The following is a 14,218-nucleotide window of genomic DNA, read 5'->3' as shown; positions in this document are numbered from 1 at the left end:
CTGGGGGGGTCTGATGGGTGGGGCTGTTCCCCCCGTTGTCGGTCTTTGGAGGGGAGGCGCGATGGGGCACATCCCCCCTCAGAAAGGCACTGCTCTGCCTGGACGCGTCTGCCCGCAGGGGGCGGGGCCTGGGCGCGGGGCGGACTACATTTCCCGGCGGGCGCCGCGCGCGGGGGTGGCGGGGCTCGGCCGGTCGGTTGGGCGGGCGGGGAAGATGGCGGAGCCGGGCAGCCTGGAGGCGGCGGCGGAGCACGAGCGGATCCTGCGGGAGATCGAGAGCACGGATACGGCCTGCATCGGCCCCACGCTCCGGTACCGCTCCCCTGCCGCCCCCGCGCGCGGGGTCAAGCGCTTCTTGTCGGGCTGTGGTGCGCGGGCGCCGGGGCCACGTCTCCCCGCGCTCCCGTGTGTGTGTGGGAGGTGGTGAGGAAGGGTCCTGAGGGTCTGGGGTAGCAGTGGGGCCGGGGCTTGACAGGCCTCTTGAAGCCGCTCGTGTTGCACGGTCCCTCGGGGCCGGTTTTGGGCAGGGCTGGAGGGCGAGGGGTGTGTGTGGGTCGCCCCCCGGCCCGGCCTGGCCCTGCCCGGGGCGAGGGGTGTGTGCGAGTCATCCCCTGGTCCATGGAGTGGGGCCGGGCGCCCTTCAAACCCGTCGTGGCAGGGATGCGAGTGCCTCTCCTCAGGCTGGGGGTGCAACGAACCCAAAAGTGGCCGATCAACCTGGCATGAGGTGCCTGCCAGGGCTTTGCCTGCGTCCGTGTCCTTCGGGTTGAATTACTGTTTTTATCGCATTCAAGAGTGGGGTTTTTTTGGGTGGTTTGAGTGTGTGATTTAATGTTCCAGATTCAACCGATTTATATTTTTCAGCCTGCCTCTTCCAACCCCTTCAGGAGTGTGTGTTTGTGTGCATTTTGTCCTTCGATGGAGCCAGCTGTCACATTGAATGTGGTGCTTGTAACAATATGTATAAATAGGAAGGATGTGGAGACTTTACCACATGCCCCAGAATCTGCATGAAAGTTATTTTTTATTGTTTTAACTATTGTCTTGGCTTTGTTTTGCAAAAAAAGGAGGAAAAAAAAAAAGGCATGACTAATTGCAAAGCCTGGCTATGGGTACAATTACCATCCTGATGATATGAGTTAATGCTTCTGTTTGGTTAATAGAGCCTTTGTTCGCTTATTAAACACCCTTTGCCAGCGGTTCTTGCGAGTACCCTCTTTCATTGGGAAGAGCTCTTTGCCTAATGTATTGTAGCTGCTGACTTTTTTTTTTTTTTTTTTTTGTTTCCTCTCGGGTGGAGATGAGCACGGTTACAGGAGTGCTGATGTTATTGATGCGCGCCCTCCCCCTCACTCCCTGTCACTGTGCTGGACTCATTTCTCCAAGTCTAGGTGTAGTGTTTCGTCCTTCCAGTTTTTTCTTTGTGATGCAGTTTACGATTTTGCAGCAGTGATTTCTGCTGCATTGTTAATCTGGAAGACACGATAGTGATCTGTGAAGTCAAAACCTGTTTCACATGAGAGATCACCTCTCTCTATATATTCTTGGTTTAAAGAGCAAGTAAATGATACCCATTTGGGGCCTGTTCTTATCCAGTTTGCACATAATTCACACACCTGGCCTCATAGAAACCAGATCATACATTTTTACAAGTAAAATATCAGTTGCTCCCTCCAAATAAACCCTCTGTGTAGCTCATGAGCACAGAAGTCTGTTCTGATTAGCTCATGGGATGCTAATGATACAAATAGGCAGCTGATATTTATTATCCACAGTGTTGAGGTCCATCAAGGTAGTACATTTTTTAACATTAGCAGCTTCAAAACTAAATTAATTATGTTACCAAAAACTTATTGTTTTTAAAACTTTTCTTACCTGCCCCCTCTTACGACAGGTTTTAATTTTTACTTTTGTAATGAGACTGACTAGCTTTTGTCACTTGCAGTTTTCTCTTTGGGCACTAGCCCAAAGCTGTTGAGTTTGGGATTTTAATGCTACATGGTACAACTAATTCTAGATGGATAAGTAGCAATCTTTTAGGAAAATGGTTCCAAGTACTGGATTTTTAGTCTGACTGTGTCCCTTTCAGAAGTGAAAAATTATGCTGGGAGCTGGATCTTTTTTAAATGAATTAAAATGACCTCCCCCCCCCCCCAAAAACAAACAAACAAACAAACAAACAAAAAAAACCCCCCAGAACAAAACAAGGCAAAAAAAACGAGGAGAGGGTGGCATGCCTAGGAATCATCTGTCCGTTGACATCAGATGTAAGTTGTGGTTTTTTGCTCTGTAAGATGTACTGCAGGAGACTTTAAATTTCCTAATTTTGATGCATTCAGCAGAGGACAAATTGGGCATCAGACTCTAGGCATATCTTTGAACTTTTCTACGTGAATCTGCAATGGTCTCGAAGCTAGGGGAGGGCTCTAGTTTTGATATTCCCTGTTTAAATGTGATTGGTGTGGAAGTGATTCTAGCCTGTTTGTTTTTTCCTAATTAGGTAGGGAGGGAATTTTTTTTTTCTTTCTTTCTCTCCTTTTTATTATTCTTATTTTGCTTCCCTGCTCCAGAGAGCTTATAGTCTAAACTGTACATAAAGCAAACATGCTACACTGGGGAGCCCAGAGAAATGGATGTGAATGAAGTGACTCATTTCTTGTGGACATCATGGAAGAAGTGTCTTCCGGAGTCAGACTACTATATCTTCTAGGAATAGTAGTTTCATAATGTGCTTTAGATGTAGAATCTCTGCTGATGCTGTAGCAAATAGCACTGAAATCCTGCTAGTAAGAAGGGCTTGTCCTCACGGAGTTGCAATATTTATTGTTTAATTGTCCTGGTTTCTGATTCATCATAGATAAAGGATATGCTTGCCTGGTGTGAATATAATTTTAATGGTGTAAAAGTGCTGATGCTTCTGCTTGTTGGCATTTAATGAATGGTTGTGGTAACTAGCTCCTAAGCACTATCGGATCTCATTGTGCTAGATGCCATGTAGTCATCGGACAAGCTCTTTGGGGAAGGAACCATGCTTGTAATCCTTTCCTATTTAGCTGATCTCATTTAATATGGAATTTAAGGAAGCATTGACACAGTATTGGTCCTTGTGATAGGCCACAGTCCATGCATGCTAGTGGCTCTACCATGATCAAATTCTACCATGATGGCCAGAAAAAGTGGGTGGTTTGTTTGGTTTTTTTTTTGGTTTTTTTTTTTTTTTTTTTTCATGGAGCATAAGGAGTGATTGCACTTGTTTGTGGGAAGTTCCACCCAGGTGTGAGGGGAAGCATGGGAGAAAACACAAAGATGCTTGCTCGCTTATTTGAAAATTGGCTGATGGGGACTGATCAGAGGTGAGCATTGCTTCTAATGATACAGACTAAGAGACAACTGCTATGGTGGCCCTGGCAGGTAAGGGGGATGCAGTGCAGCAGTATAGAGGGACACAGCACAGGTTTGATTCCTTTGAAAAAGCTACCTGATGGCACTTTTGCACCACTTCAGAACAAAATCTGTGTTGACCACCTGCTTTTGTACCTTAATAGTTGTTTCTAGTGGAGCTCTGATTCTCGTGTGCCTGTCTTCCGAGCAACTCCCTTTATTTGCAAATATTTATAGACCGACTTCTGCAAGTAAAAACCTTGCTCAGAAGAACTGGTCAGCTGCTAGCTCAGCTTGCCTCGTTTATGCGGCTGCTGTGGTTCTTTTGAATATAATGTTGTGAGTGTTGGTGTGTGGGAGGGAGGAGCTGTGTATTTTTTGAGAAGTTTTTTGGGGTTGCTTTTTTTCTGGCAGAGCGATAGCCCCTCTGTAGGAGAGGGGGGTGCAGGCATGGGAGGGACATCACAGCAGGAGACAGGGATCTCTTTTGGGTGAGAGGGCAGGGGAGTGAGGGGGTGGGTATGCTGGAATTGGGGAGAGTAGGAATAATTTTCTTAATATCTGCATGTAAATGGTGGTTGGCTTGGAGCAGTGGTCTCTAAACTTCTTTGATTGCACACCCCTATCAGTAAAAAATTTTTGAGCACGCACCCCCATGTATATTTATTTATAAATTATATACATGTACTACTGTACTAATATATTATGTACATTATAAAATATGCACAAAAAATAGAAATTAAATTGTCATTGTTTTTACCTTGTAATGTGGCTGACGAAGAGCTCCTACTAGGAGTAAGAGAAGTGTCAGCTCTGCCATTTTCTTGTTGTTTGCTTGTGCTCACGTTATTAGTATTATCTTGAATCTGTGGTTTCTTTGCAGGAATCTTTTTAAGCCACTTGTCCATTTTGTGAGGGTTAGTTTAGTTAAAACTAGATAATATAATCTGTAAATCCACTAAACCAGGCACGTAAACTGCAATATGTCACAATACGCTGAAAGCGAATGAACGCTTCTTCCCTTGGGATACCTCGCGTACATATGTGACACGTGACCGTCGGACATACAGACTGAGTGAGGGTGCTAGTGTCAATCTGTATATTAAATATTAGTAAAGATAATTTCTTTCTTATTTTTTTTTTTTTAGATTAAAAAAATACAAGTTCTAATATTTTCTTTGTGCACCCACTGCGGTGCACCCCACTTTGGAGACCACTGACTTGGAGGGTTTGCTTGTGTGGGTGTTGTGCAGGGAACGTAAACCATGTTAGATCCTTGTTGAAAAGCCTTTGGATGACACTGGAATAAAGAGAAGGAATTTCAGGATGTTTCTCCTCTGTTCAGCCTCAGTATTTCCTTTTGCTAATTATATTGTAGCACTCCTAATCATGCTCCTTCATACAAACCTAGGTTCTCAAAGATCATCCATTACTGTTACGTGACTGATAACCCGCTCGGTAAAATGCCTTGCTGTCCTAAAATTCTCTCCAGGCTAATCTGTTGCGTAGACGTCTTCCCCGTAATCAGTGCACTGATTTGATTCTTCTTCCTTTTTTCTGTTTGTTGCATTTTAGTAAATCCATCTTATTGCAAGGAAGGTAAATCTAGATGCAGTTTCACCAAAATAGTACAGCAAACAACTGCTACCTCCCTCTCTGGTAATGGGATGGCTCTGCACATCCCGATTTTTAAATTGTATTCCCTCTCCTTTTAAAAGAAAAAAAAATCATCTTGCCTTGCAAGCTCATGCCCGACTTTCTGTCCGTTATGTCTTCTAAATGTCTTGCGGCATTACTGGGTTCCCAGTGTCTCCCTTCTATTTAAATGTGTTTGGATAGTTCTTTTGTATGTTTGCATGGTTATATTATCTTTTTTTCTTTAAAGCTGTATCTTAATTCTCACTTTATTTTTCTTGTGTATGTCTTTATTAATAATTTGCACATATGCCAAACACAGTATTTTTTATCCAGATCTATCTATATATCACTGGTTTACTCCCTCTTCTAGATTCCTAATAAATGATTCATAGGTTTGATAGAAATTAGGGCTGGAAGGGACTATTAGATCATTGTAGTCTGACTTCCTGTGTATCACAGACCAGTAGACTTTTACCTAGTTCCCCCTGTATTGAGCCCAAATAACTTGCTTTTTAGAAGGTGATTGTAGATGAACTCTTCTGGATTTGAAGATGCTGAGAACTAGAAAATCCACCACTTCTTTTAGTCTGTTCAGGTGGTTAATCACTGGTAAGAAGTAGTATCTTTCCCCCCAACTTGAATTTTTTGGCTTCAGCTCCAAGCCATTGGTTTTTGTTGCATTTCTCTGCTAGGCTGAAGAACTGTTCAATAATCGGTGTTACTTATCCTGTGAAAGTGCTTCTCCATTGTAATCAAGTTTGCATCTTAATCTTTTTGATAAATTATACAGATTGAGCACTTTGTCAATGTAATGCACTTGTCCTTGGATTATTTTTGTGGCTTTCACGTTCATCCTTTCCAATTTTATTTTTTTAACTTTTAATTCTGTCTTCAGCACTGAAAACTTTCTTATTTTGGTCTCAGCACCGCTGTAGGCAGGGACAGAAGTTCCTCCTTATCCCTCTATCCTGTTCTTTACCATTCTGCCTATCTGTCATCTGGAAATTATTTCAGAAGTGACTTTTGTACTCCAGATCATTAATGGAATAGTGTTGGGCCTACTCCATTTCCATGTGGAAAGAAAGCCACTAGAACTATGTTCCGTTGACAACAATGTTTTGAGATTTGCCAGTTAATCTATGTATCATGTGCTATGATATTGTATGGTATTAGCTTTTTAATTGGAATGTCATGTAATATGGTTTAAGCCCATGGCTTTAAATTTTTTAGACTTGAGGCACCCTTTGGAAAATGCCAGCTCTTAGTTTTCACTCTTTTTGTAATGGAAGAATGGTTTTTGTTGCTAAGAACTCGGACCACAACAAGTTGGAATATTTTGAACACTGGATTTCAGTATGAAAACTCTGAGTTGCTTGTGAACCAGGTTTGCACACCTAACAGTGCTAATGTTATGTGGCATTCCACAGCACCCTTAAAAGGATCTCAAAGCACTCGGGATGTTGTTGCACCTGGTTGAGAATCACTGGTTTAAGATGATTAAATCTGTGCAGTACTTTAACCAGATCCGTTATGTCACCAGAGAATGAAATCATACATGTTTGAGACCTGGTTTTTTTTACATAAAATCATCTTGGTTACTATTAAACATTTTTAATAATTTAATTAACCCATATCAGCTTTTCCATGAAACTGCCTGGGATTGGTGTCAGACAAACTGGCATTTAGTTACTTGGATTCTCCCTTGCCCAATGTGATATGCTAATATGGTATTACTGGAGTGATGTGAACATTTGTCTGGCTTCTGGAGTTTCCCTGGTATTCCAAGATTTAGTTAAGTTTAACAGGAGCATATTGGAAATCTCAAGTCAACTCACTTTGGTCTCCTGGGTTCAAGTCATTTAGGCCTACTGTCTTTAAAAATGTTTTAGTCCTTATCAACCTTGATGACTGAGAAGTACTCTGTCTCTCATGATGTATTCATTATCTTGTTTCTTTCCAAATACAGCAGAAATATAAGGAATATTTCTGTCTCTTTTGTGTTGTGTTTTACCATTTTGATTTAGTAATTATAATATTGCTAGGACTTCTTTTATTCTTAATCCACTAAAATACAATCTCTTTGTCTTTGCCAGAGGCATCTTCCCCTTATCTTTAGCTTCCCTTGTCAATTAGGATTAGTAGTAAGACTGGTTGGTAGTTCCTAGTATCTCTTCAGAACTCAGTGTATTACTTTACATTAAAGAAGTCAGGGCAGAATGGTACCTTTTTATAGATGGACTAATTTGGAGAGGTGTAAGCTTTAGTAAGCAAATTCTGCCTAACTTCAGGCTAGCATAGCTATCTACATCCCATTGCTTTACATGGTTATGTACCCCCCCCTCCCATTTTAAGTCCACACGTGTTTCTCTTGTCAACTGGAATAATTTTACTTGCAACTATAATCAAGTTTTCCTTGCAAAATTTGTTTTTTCATGTAAGTGCCTTTACATTAAAACAAATCCTCCTCAAGTGCCTGATAAAGCCTACAAACGTTTAGGGATGAGGATGTAACCGACATGGCAGAACTGCTCTTCATCATGGTGTTCATAATTGTTTTCTGATCTTATACCCCCCTCCACCATGAGTTTCTCATCTTTACTTGGCTTCTGAGTGTTATGAGGCAGATAATGCCCTCTTGTTATGCGGCTGTGCAATGCCTGGTTGTGGCTGCAGAACTGTACCTCAGTGCAAATTTGCCCAAGACTCTTGATCTATACTTTTTCCCTAGCAAGGGGTCGTATGGCTTGGGACACTGTTTTATCAGTGTCTTCTGTGGTTCTGAGCAAGTTAAGACCAAAATATATTAAACGAGGCCTCTGTTCTTGTGTGCCAGTTTGCAGGTGCCCACTCTGGAAGTTTTTGGGCTTCGTTTTTGGAAGTATTCAGCATCTCCAACTTGGCAATAAGAATAATGGGTTCTTATTACTTCTGGTCATCAGGTCCAACAAGTCTTGGGTTAAGGAGTCAAGGATGGAGGCAGTGTAACTTGGAGAAGAAAATACTGGCCTAATTGTTCTCCCTCCATCTATAAAAATGTGGCTGTAGTCATAAAAACAGGCTGTTTGACTAGCTCTTCTACTCTTAACTCTCTGAGGTTGGAGTGACTGCGACACCCTCAGACTAATTTTTGGGCTATTTCAGCATCTGGTTATGGTCCTCCCTGGTGGTCTAGTCTCCAAATGACAGTAGCTTAGAGCTGATGCACTCTGTCCTCTCTCTGCTGCCCTGTCATGTCCCCTGCCTTGGGCTGATCTGTGGGTAGAGCCTGGACCTGGTATGACTCCCCTAAGAAATACCTACCCCAGCTGCTTGTGCTATGCAGGAGGCCTGGAAAGCTGCCGAGAGTGACTTGATGGTTGCAGATGCTGTTGAGATGACAGACAGCAAAAATATATTTACGCAGCCATCATGTCTTTAACATTTTTATCTTTGCATTGGAAATCTTCTGACCACTTATTTGAGACTCTAGGGAATAATGTTTCTCATGTGATGCTGAGCAGGCTAAGGCAGGCCTATTCCTTCAGAATTACTTCAATTAAAAAAAAAATACAAGCTGCCTCTAGAGGAATCTGTCATGGAGATGCAGCCCAGACTGTCTAGACACTAATTTTTGTCCATTGAGCTAGCTCAGGAAGCTGCTTGTATTGAGAGGCAATTTACAGTTGTTACAAGTTGAAGAGAATCCTTGAGAACATCTTTTAGCCCTTCCTTCTGCTACCTAGATGGGGAGAGCATAATCTTGTGAAAATGAGACTGCTCCAGCCTGTGCCAGTGCTCTCATGCCCATAATTGAGTCCCTTAAAAAAGGCAACTTAATGCAAGCCCACTTGAAGGATGGTTAACATTGCACTCTGCTAATGTCCTGTACAAAATGCTCTTGCAGCAAAAAAAGCATCTGCACTAATTCTGATACCTGTACTGCTCTTCCTTTAGCTCTAGGAGTGCATGTATGTGCATTGGCTAGGCTGAATTTGTACTGTATAGCGTTGTTCCTGGAGCATTGTCTATTGTATAATTGCCTTTGCTCTTGCAGTTCTGAGTCCTAATTCTGCAGACACCTCTGTGCTGGTAAATTGTTCTCTGTCTAATAATAACCTATATTTTTAAATGTATTCCCATGCTCATAGGGGCTTGATCCAGGGTAGAGGGCTGTCCAGACAGCGGTTTGCAGGACTGAGACCTTAGTTTTGCTACAGACTGCATTAGCTTCCTCCTTGAACTCAGAAAGCAAGTTCCTTTCTAGATTTAAGTTCACTGGCACCAGTCACCTCTGTAATATGCCTAACTTGCCCCTTGAGAGTAATCAGACACTGGTTCCTATTTTTGAGGCCTGGAAGTGGCTGGACCATTCTTCAGAGAGTTTTTGCTTTTTCTCTTAAGAACAAATCTACTGAGTTGCTGGTTTTTAATTTGTGCGTTAGCCTCTGGATGCATTTGGCTGCTTATAATAAAACAAATGGTGCTAGTACTATGGTAGCACTATTTTCAGAAATGCAGTCTTATTACTGTGACTATGAAGTAGGCCTCTCAGTAGTTCTGGGGTTGTGAGTGTGTTGAGATTTAATTTTGGGGGCGGGGGGATGGGGATTCTCTTTTGGTGAGTACTGTTTGTCATGAACCGTTGATTGACTTGCTTATATTATGTGTGGTGGTGGTCTAAATTGAACTAAATGAATCACAGGACTTGGAGTAAATATGTTTGGCTTCATTTTTCCTGGCTCAGCCACTGACTTGTTGGTTGACCTTGGCATAGTCCTGACACTGCTGTGCTTCATTTTTCCTTTTTAAAATATAGATTGCTACCCTTCTTAGGGGTGCTATGAGGGGATGAAAGGTGCCATTGAGATAGAAGCTAGTTATCGCACAAGCTGGATTTCTTTTGTGACCCTTGTGCTGGTGGGGTGGGAGGACAGGTATAGCTTTGCTAGTGCTGTTCCTATATTGCTGCTTCACACTAGTCCCATGGTCTGTTTTTATTGCTGGTGGGTTGGCAGTCTTTCATCTTGAGCTCGTGATCAGCCCGATCCTTAGGGATCCAGGTGGTGATGCAATATGGAAGATGTGTTCAGATAGCTTTTTTTGTGCAGTTTCTGGGTGCTGATGGACATGGCCACCTCAATGACTTGGTTTTCTAGGATCTTATAACAAGTGGTATTGCTTGAGCCCTTCCTTCCCCTGGCCTTTCTAATTAAGGGTTGGTCTTCCCTTTTTTTTGGCTTCCAACAGCTGTTCATCCTGTGGACAAGCAAGCTCTATGGTGATATTTTTTTCTGAGGTCTTCTAAATCAGTAGTATGCCTAGCTTTCTGGATTCCTATAGTCTCTGTAGGTATAAAGTGACATTTCATGCTCTCTCTTTTTTTGTTACTGGGCCATGCGTGTGCTCCTATTACTTACCACCACATTTTAGGAGTCCAAGTTCTGGACCAGGACCCACTGTGGGCCTGAAAGATCTTGCATCCAAAGTAGCAGGTATTCTCTATTTATTTATATTTTTGAAGTTGCCAGGTAACATGAGCTGAGGATCAAGTACTTAATATTTCACAGCTCTCATTTTGGGAAACATTGCTTGGTGATATCTCTAATGCATTGTCTTCCAAGTCTCTTTTCCTCTTAAGAGTCTGGGTATGCCACATGCATGGCCTTTGGGAGCTTGTCTAGGAGTGGACAAATTGACTTTGAATTTAAGGTGCTTGATTGGGTCAGGAGGACTTTCTGGTGGACAACAATTTTGCCTTGTGGAACTTGCTGTAGTGCAGCTTTCTGGTCTCTGCCAGGCTTGCAGCCCAGGGTCCAAGCGGCTGAGCAGTGCCCCGTGAGCAAATCTGACCTTGCTGCTGGCACATCTTCTGGAGAACTGACAGCTGGCCCGTTCTGATTTTCTCCTGTGGCTCAGGTGGGCAAATCCATTTGGTCTGTCAGGCAGTCAAGGGTTAAAATGTCACGTGTCCTAAGAAAAGGTGCTTTTTTTTTTTTTTTTGGGTGGTTGTCCAGCTCTGATTAACAGCTCTGATTAACAATTTCCTTCATCCTGGCTTCCAGCAGGGTGCAAGTCTGCTTCACACAGTTATCGGGGCAGCTGAAGTGAATTGAAATTAAGTAAGGGAGTATTGTGCCTGTGAAGACTGCTTTCAAGGGCACTCTAAAATGATTATCTGTCTGAGTTGGCAAACTGCATATTGTTGGCTGTGAATGCCCTAATTCTCTTGTGACTGAGCAGGACTTTCACAATGATGGTTCTGCTCCTCAATCTGAATGCTCGGGGTGTGGGTGCCTGTTCTGGGGAACTGATAGCAGCCTCTCATCTGCACATGATTTTTTTCATGCCCTTCCTCTTATGAGCAGAAGCCCAGCGAGAGCTGAATGCAGCCAAGTCGTTGTGCAAGGAGCTCCGTAGGTACTTTTTGCTTTACAAAGAATGCTGATAGCATGTTGCATAAATTTAAAAATGTTTCTCTGGAATTTGCTCCTGTAGTTGGCTGCCGGCCAGGTGCTTTGTCTTGCACGGCGCTGCCCTGCCCAGTGTGTTGGATGCTGTATGATGACTTTTGTGGGAAGGTGATTTATTCATAGCTGTGTGCCAACTTCTGACATGGCTGTCCTCCCCCAGACCCATGCTAGCACTTCCTTTGCAACCCAGAGTGGTTTTTTGTCTGCAATGAAATAATTCCCCTCTCTACCCCTCTTTCACTTAAAAACTTTTTTCCTACATAGTACTGATAAATGGAGAATGTAACCATCCCATTTTGTAAATGTCACTTCTGACAGGCATGAAGGCTGAGGATGCAGCTGCTTCTGTGACTTGGTCCTTGTCTGCTTTTGATCATCTCCTGTTTTCTGGGGTTTTTTTCTAACAGTGAGAGCCCGTGAACAAGCCTCCTCCCCATTGTCCAGTGTCACGTGCGGATCAGTGATTCATCAGCTTTGCATCTAGCCCTAAACCTCTGTGAAGCTCTTTCATTGAGGGAGCAGAGGCATAGGTGGGAAAGCACAAAGTTCACTGGTGTTTTTCCTTTCCTTTTCATTCTGCTAGGAGGAGAATGGCTCCAGATTTTCTAGATCTGCTACCAACAAGAGGGGGATAGGGGAGAGAGGAAGCCCTTGATAGCAGCTGTGGCTGCTATCTTGAGTTAAGTCTGCACCTGTCATTGGGGCACAAGTGGTGAGTGGTGCTGATCTGCAGTAAAGCAGGTCCTGTACAACTGCTGCTGCTCAGTGGCATCTACTAGGAAGCTGACAGATGGCATGAGGCAGGCCAGATGTTTTTGTGCTCAGGATACAGAAGTGCAGAACAACAGCCTGTCCACCAGCTGTAAGGCACTGTTACTTGCCCAAAGTAGGACAAGTGCTATTCGGTTTTTCCAGGTGAGGGGTAGGGAATGTCTGACACTTCTTCCTTGAGCCTTCCTGGAGGGATTTGCTTTGTTGGGCCTGGGCTCCTGGCTTACAGGTTTAATCTGCTGGTAGACAGTGCCTGATGAAAGCTTTTCAGGTTGTGGCCATAGCTTATAGTAAAAGAAAAGTGTTTTTAATCAAAATTTCATTTTCTTTGACTGTTCTTCTTGGTCTTTTGAGCTCTTTACTTTCTGTTGTCATTCAGTTCATCTGACCCCTTGTTGTCAAATGTGGCATTTATCTAGCTCTTTTTGTTCTTCTGTATCTTTTTAAGAGGATGTTAATCACAAAATGTTAGAAAAGTAGGGCTAGAAGGGACCTCCAGAAGTCACCTAGTCCAACCCCCTGCCTGAGGCAGGATCATCCCTATCTAAACCATGTTATAGAAATCCATTGTCCAACCTAGTAGCAAAACCACACGGTGAGTCCTGACACAGCACAAGGCACAGCACCTGCACCTGCCACAAGTAAAGTAGGGGGGGAACAGTGGCTAAGGTCCTGCTGCTGTGAAGGTTGTTTAAAATATGCTCAGTGGATCCAAGGAAGAGGGCCATGTTACCCGCTAAAGAGGAAGGTAAATACCCCCACAGTCCGTACCACAAAGTAAAACTCCTTCCTGATCACAAATATGGCCAGAGCTCTGACCCTGAGTGGAGGGGCAAGACCCTCTAGCCAGTCCCCTCCTAGTTTAAGCCCCAGCAGGAGCATTGGCACAGCTCACTCAAAATCCCTGGCCTGGGCTGCAGCAGGAAGGTGCAGTCCCTTCTACCCACCTCTCCTCCCCAAATGTGTAGCAAAAGGAGGAGGAAAAAATTCTTTCTCATCCCTGTGTGGTGGCCAGCAAAGCCCTATGGGAAATTTCCATAGTAGAGCATAGGCATAGCTACTTCTAGATCATACCTGGCTCATGTTTGTCCAGCAGCTTCTTCTGAAACAACTTTAATGATGGCAATCCCACAGTTTCCCTAGGCATTTATTCCACTACTTCACTCTTCTACCAGTGAAGAAGTGTTTCCAGGTATCCCTTTCAAACCTGCTTTGCTGCAACTTCAAGCTCTTGTTCTGCATCCTGCTCTGCAGGAAGAGGGGAAAAGGTGTTTTCTCTCTCCTTTTTTGGCAGCCCTTCAGATATTTGAAGAGTGCTATGATGTCTGCACTTAAGTATCTTTTCTGCATGCCTGTTTCCCTCAGCCTCTCCATGTATGACTTGCTTTCCAAGCCCTTTATCATTTGTGTTGCCTGCTTCTGGACTCTTAATTTCTCCATGTTCTTCTTTTAAAATGTGGAGCTCTAAGCACCTAACCAGCACCAAGTAAAGAGTCACTGTCTCTTCCTGTGTCTTGCACCTAATGCTTCTATTGATGCATACCAAAACCATATTCACTTTTTGTGCACTTAAGACTCGTATTGTGCGTCAGATCTACCAAAACTTCCAGATCTTTCTCCATAGTGCTGCCATCCAGCCAGGTGTCAGTCGTCTTGTATTTGTGGTTTTGGTTATTCTTCCTAAGGTGTAGCACCTCGCATTTGTCAGCACTGAACTGCATCTTGTTAGCTCTGATGGAGCTTTCCAATCTGTCAAGGTGCTTCTGAATTGTGCTGCCATCTCCAGCATGTTTGCAGTCCTTCCCAGTTTTGTGTTGTCTGCAAACTTGCTCAAGAAGCACCCTATGCCAGCATTCAAATCTATTAATTAAACATATTGAGCAGTGCTGAGCCCAGGACAGTGGGCTCATAGAACCATAGAAGTAGGGTCGGAAGGGACCTTATAGATCTTCAAGTCCGACCCCCTGCCAGGGCAGGAT

The 14,218-nt window shown here is 43.5% G+C and overlaps 1 protein-coding gene across 4 annotated transcripts in view; it reads left to right on the top strand.

Annotated features, from left to right (window-relative positions):
• The first annotated feature begins 202 nt into the window (after positions 1–202).
• Positions 203–14,218, top strand: part of EXOC6B (exocyst complex component 6B) — a 415,476-nt gene continuing 401,460 nt past the window's right edge. For all 4 annotated transcript variants that reach the window (XM_019552946.1, XM_019552945.1, XM_019552944.1 and 1 more), the window contains exon 1: positions 203–312. In XM_019552946.1, coding sequence (XP_019408491.1) covers positions 215–312 — 98 coding nt within the window. In that variant the 5' untranslated portion in view covers positions 203–214. The remainder of the gene's footprint in view (positions 313–14,218) is intronic.

The sequence above is a fragment of the Crocodylus porosus genome, unplaced genomic scaffold (assembly GCF_001723895.1).
Source record: "Crocodylus porosus isolate Cpor-Errol unplaced genomic scaffold, CroPor_comp1, whole genome shotgun sequence".
In the NCBI taxonomy this organism is placed as follows: domain Eukaryota; kingdom Metazoa; phylum Chordata; order Crocodylia; family Crocodylidae; genus Crocodylus; species Crocodylus porosus.
The sequence above is the reverse complement of the archived record's forward strand: the minus strand, read 5'-3'. Positions and strand labels throughout refer to the sequence as shown.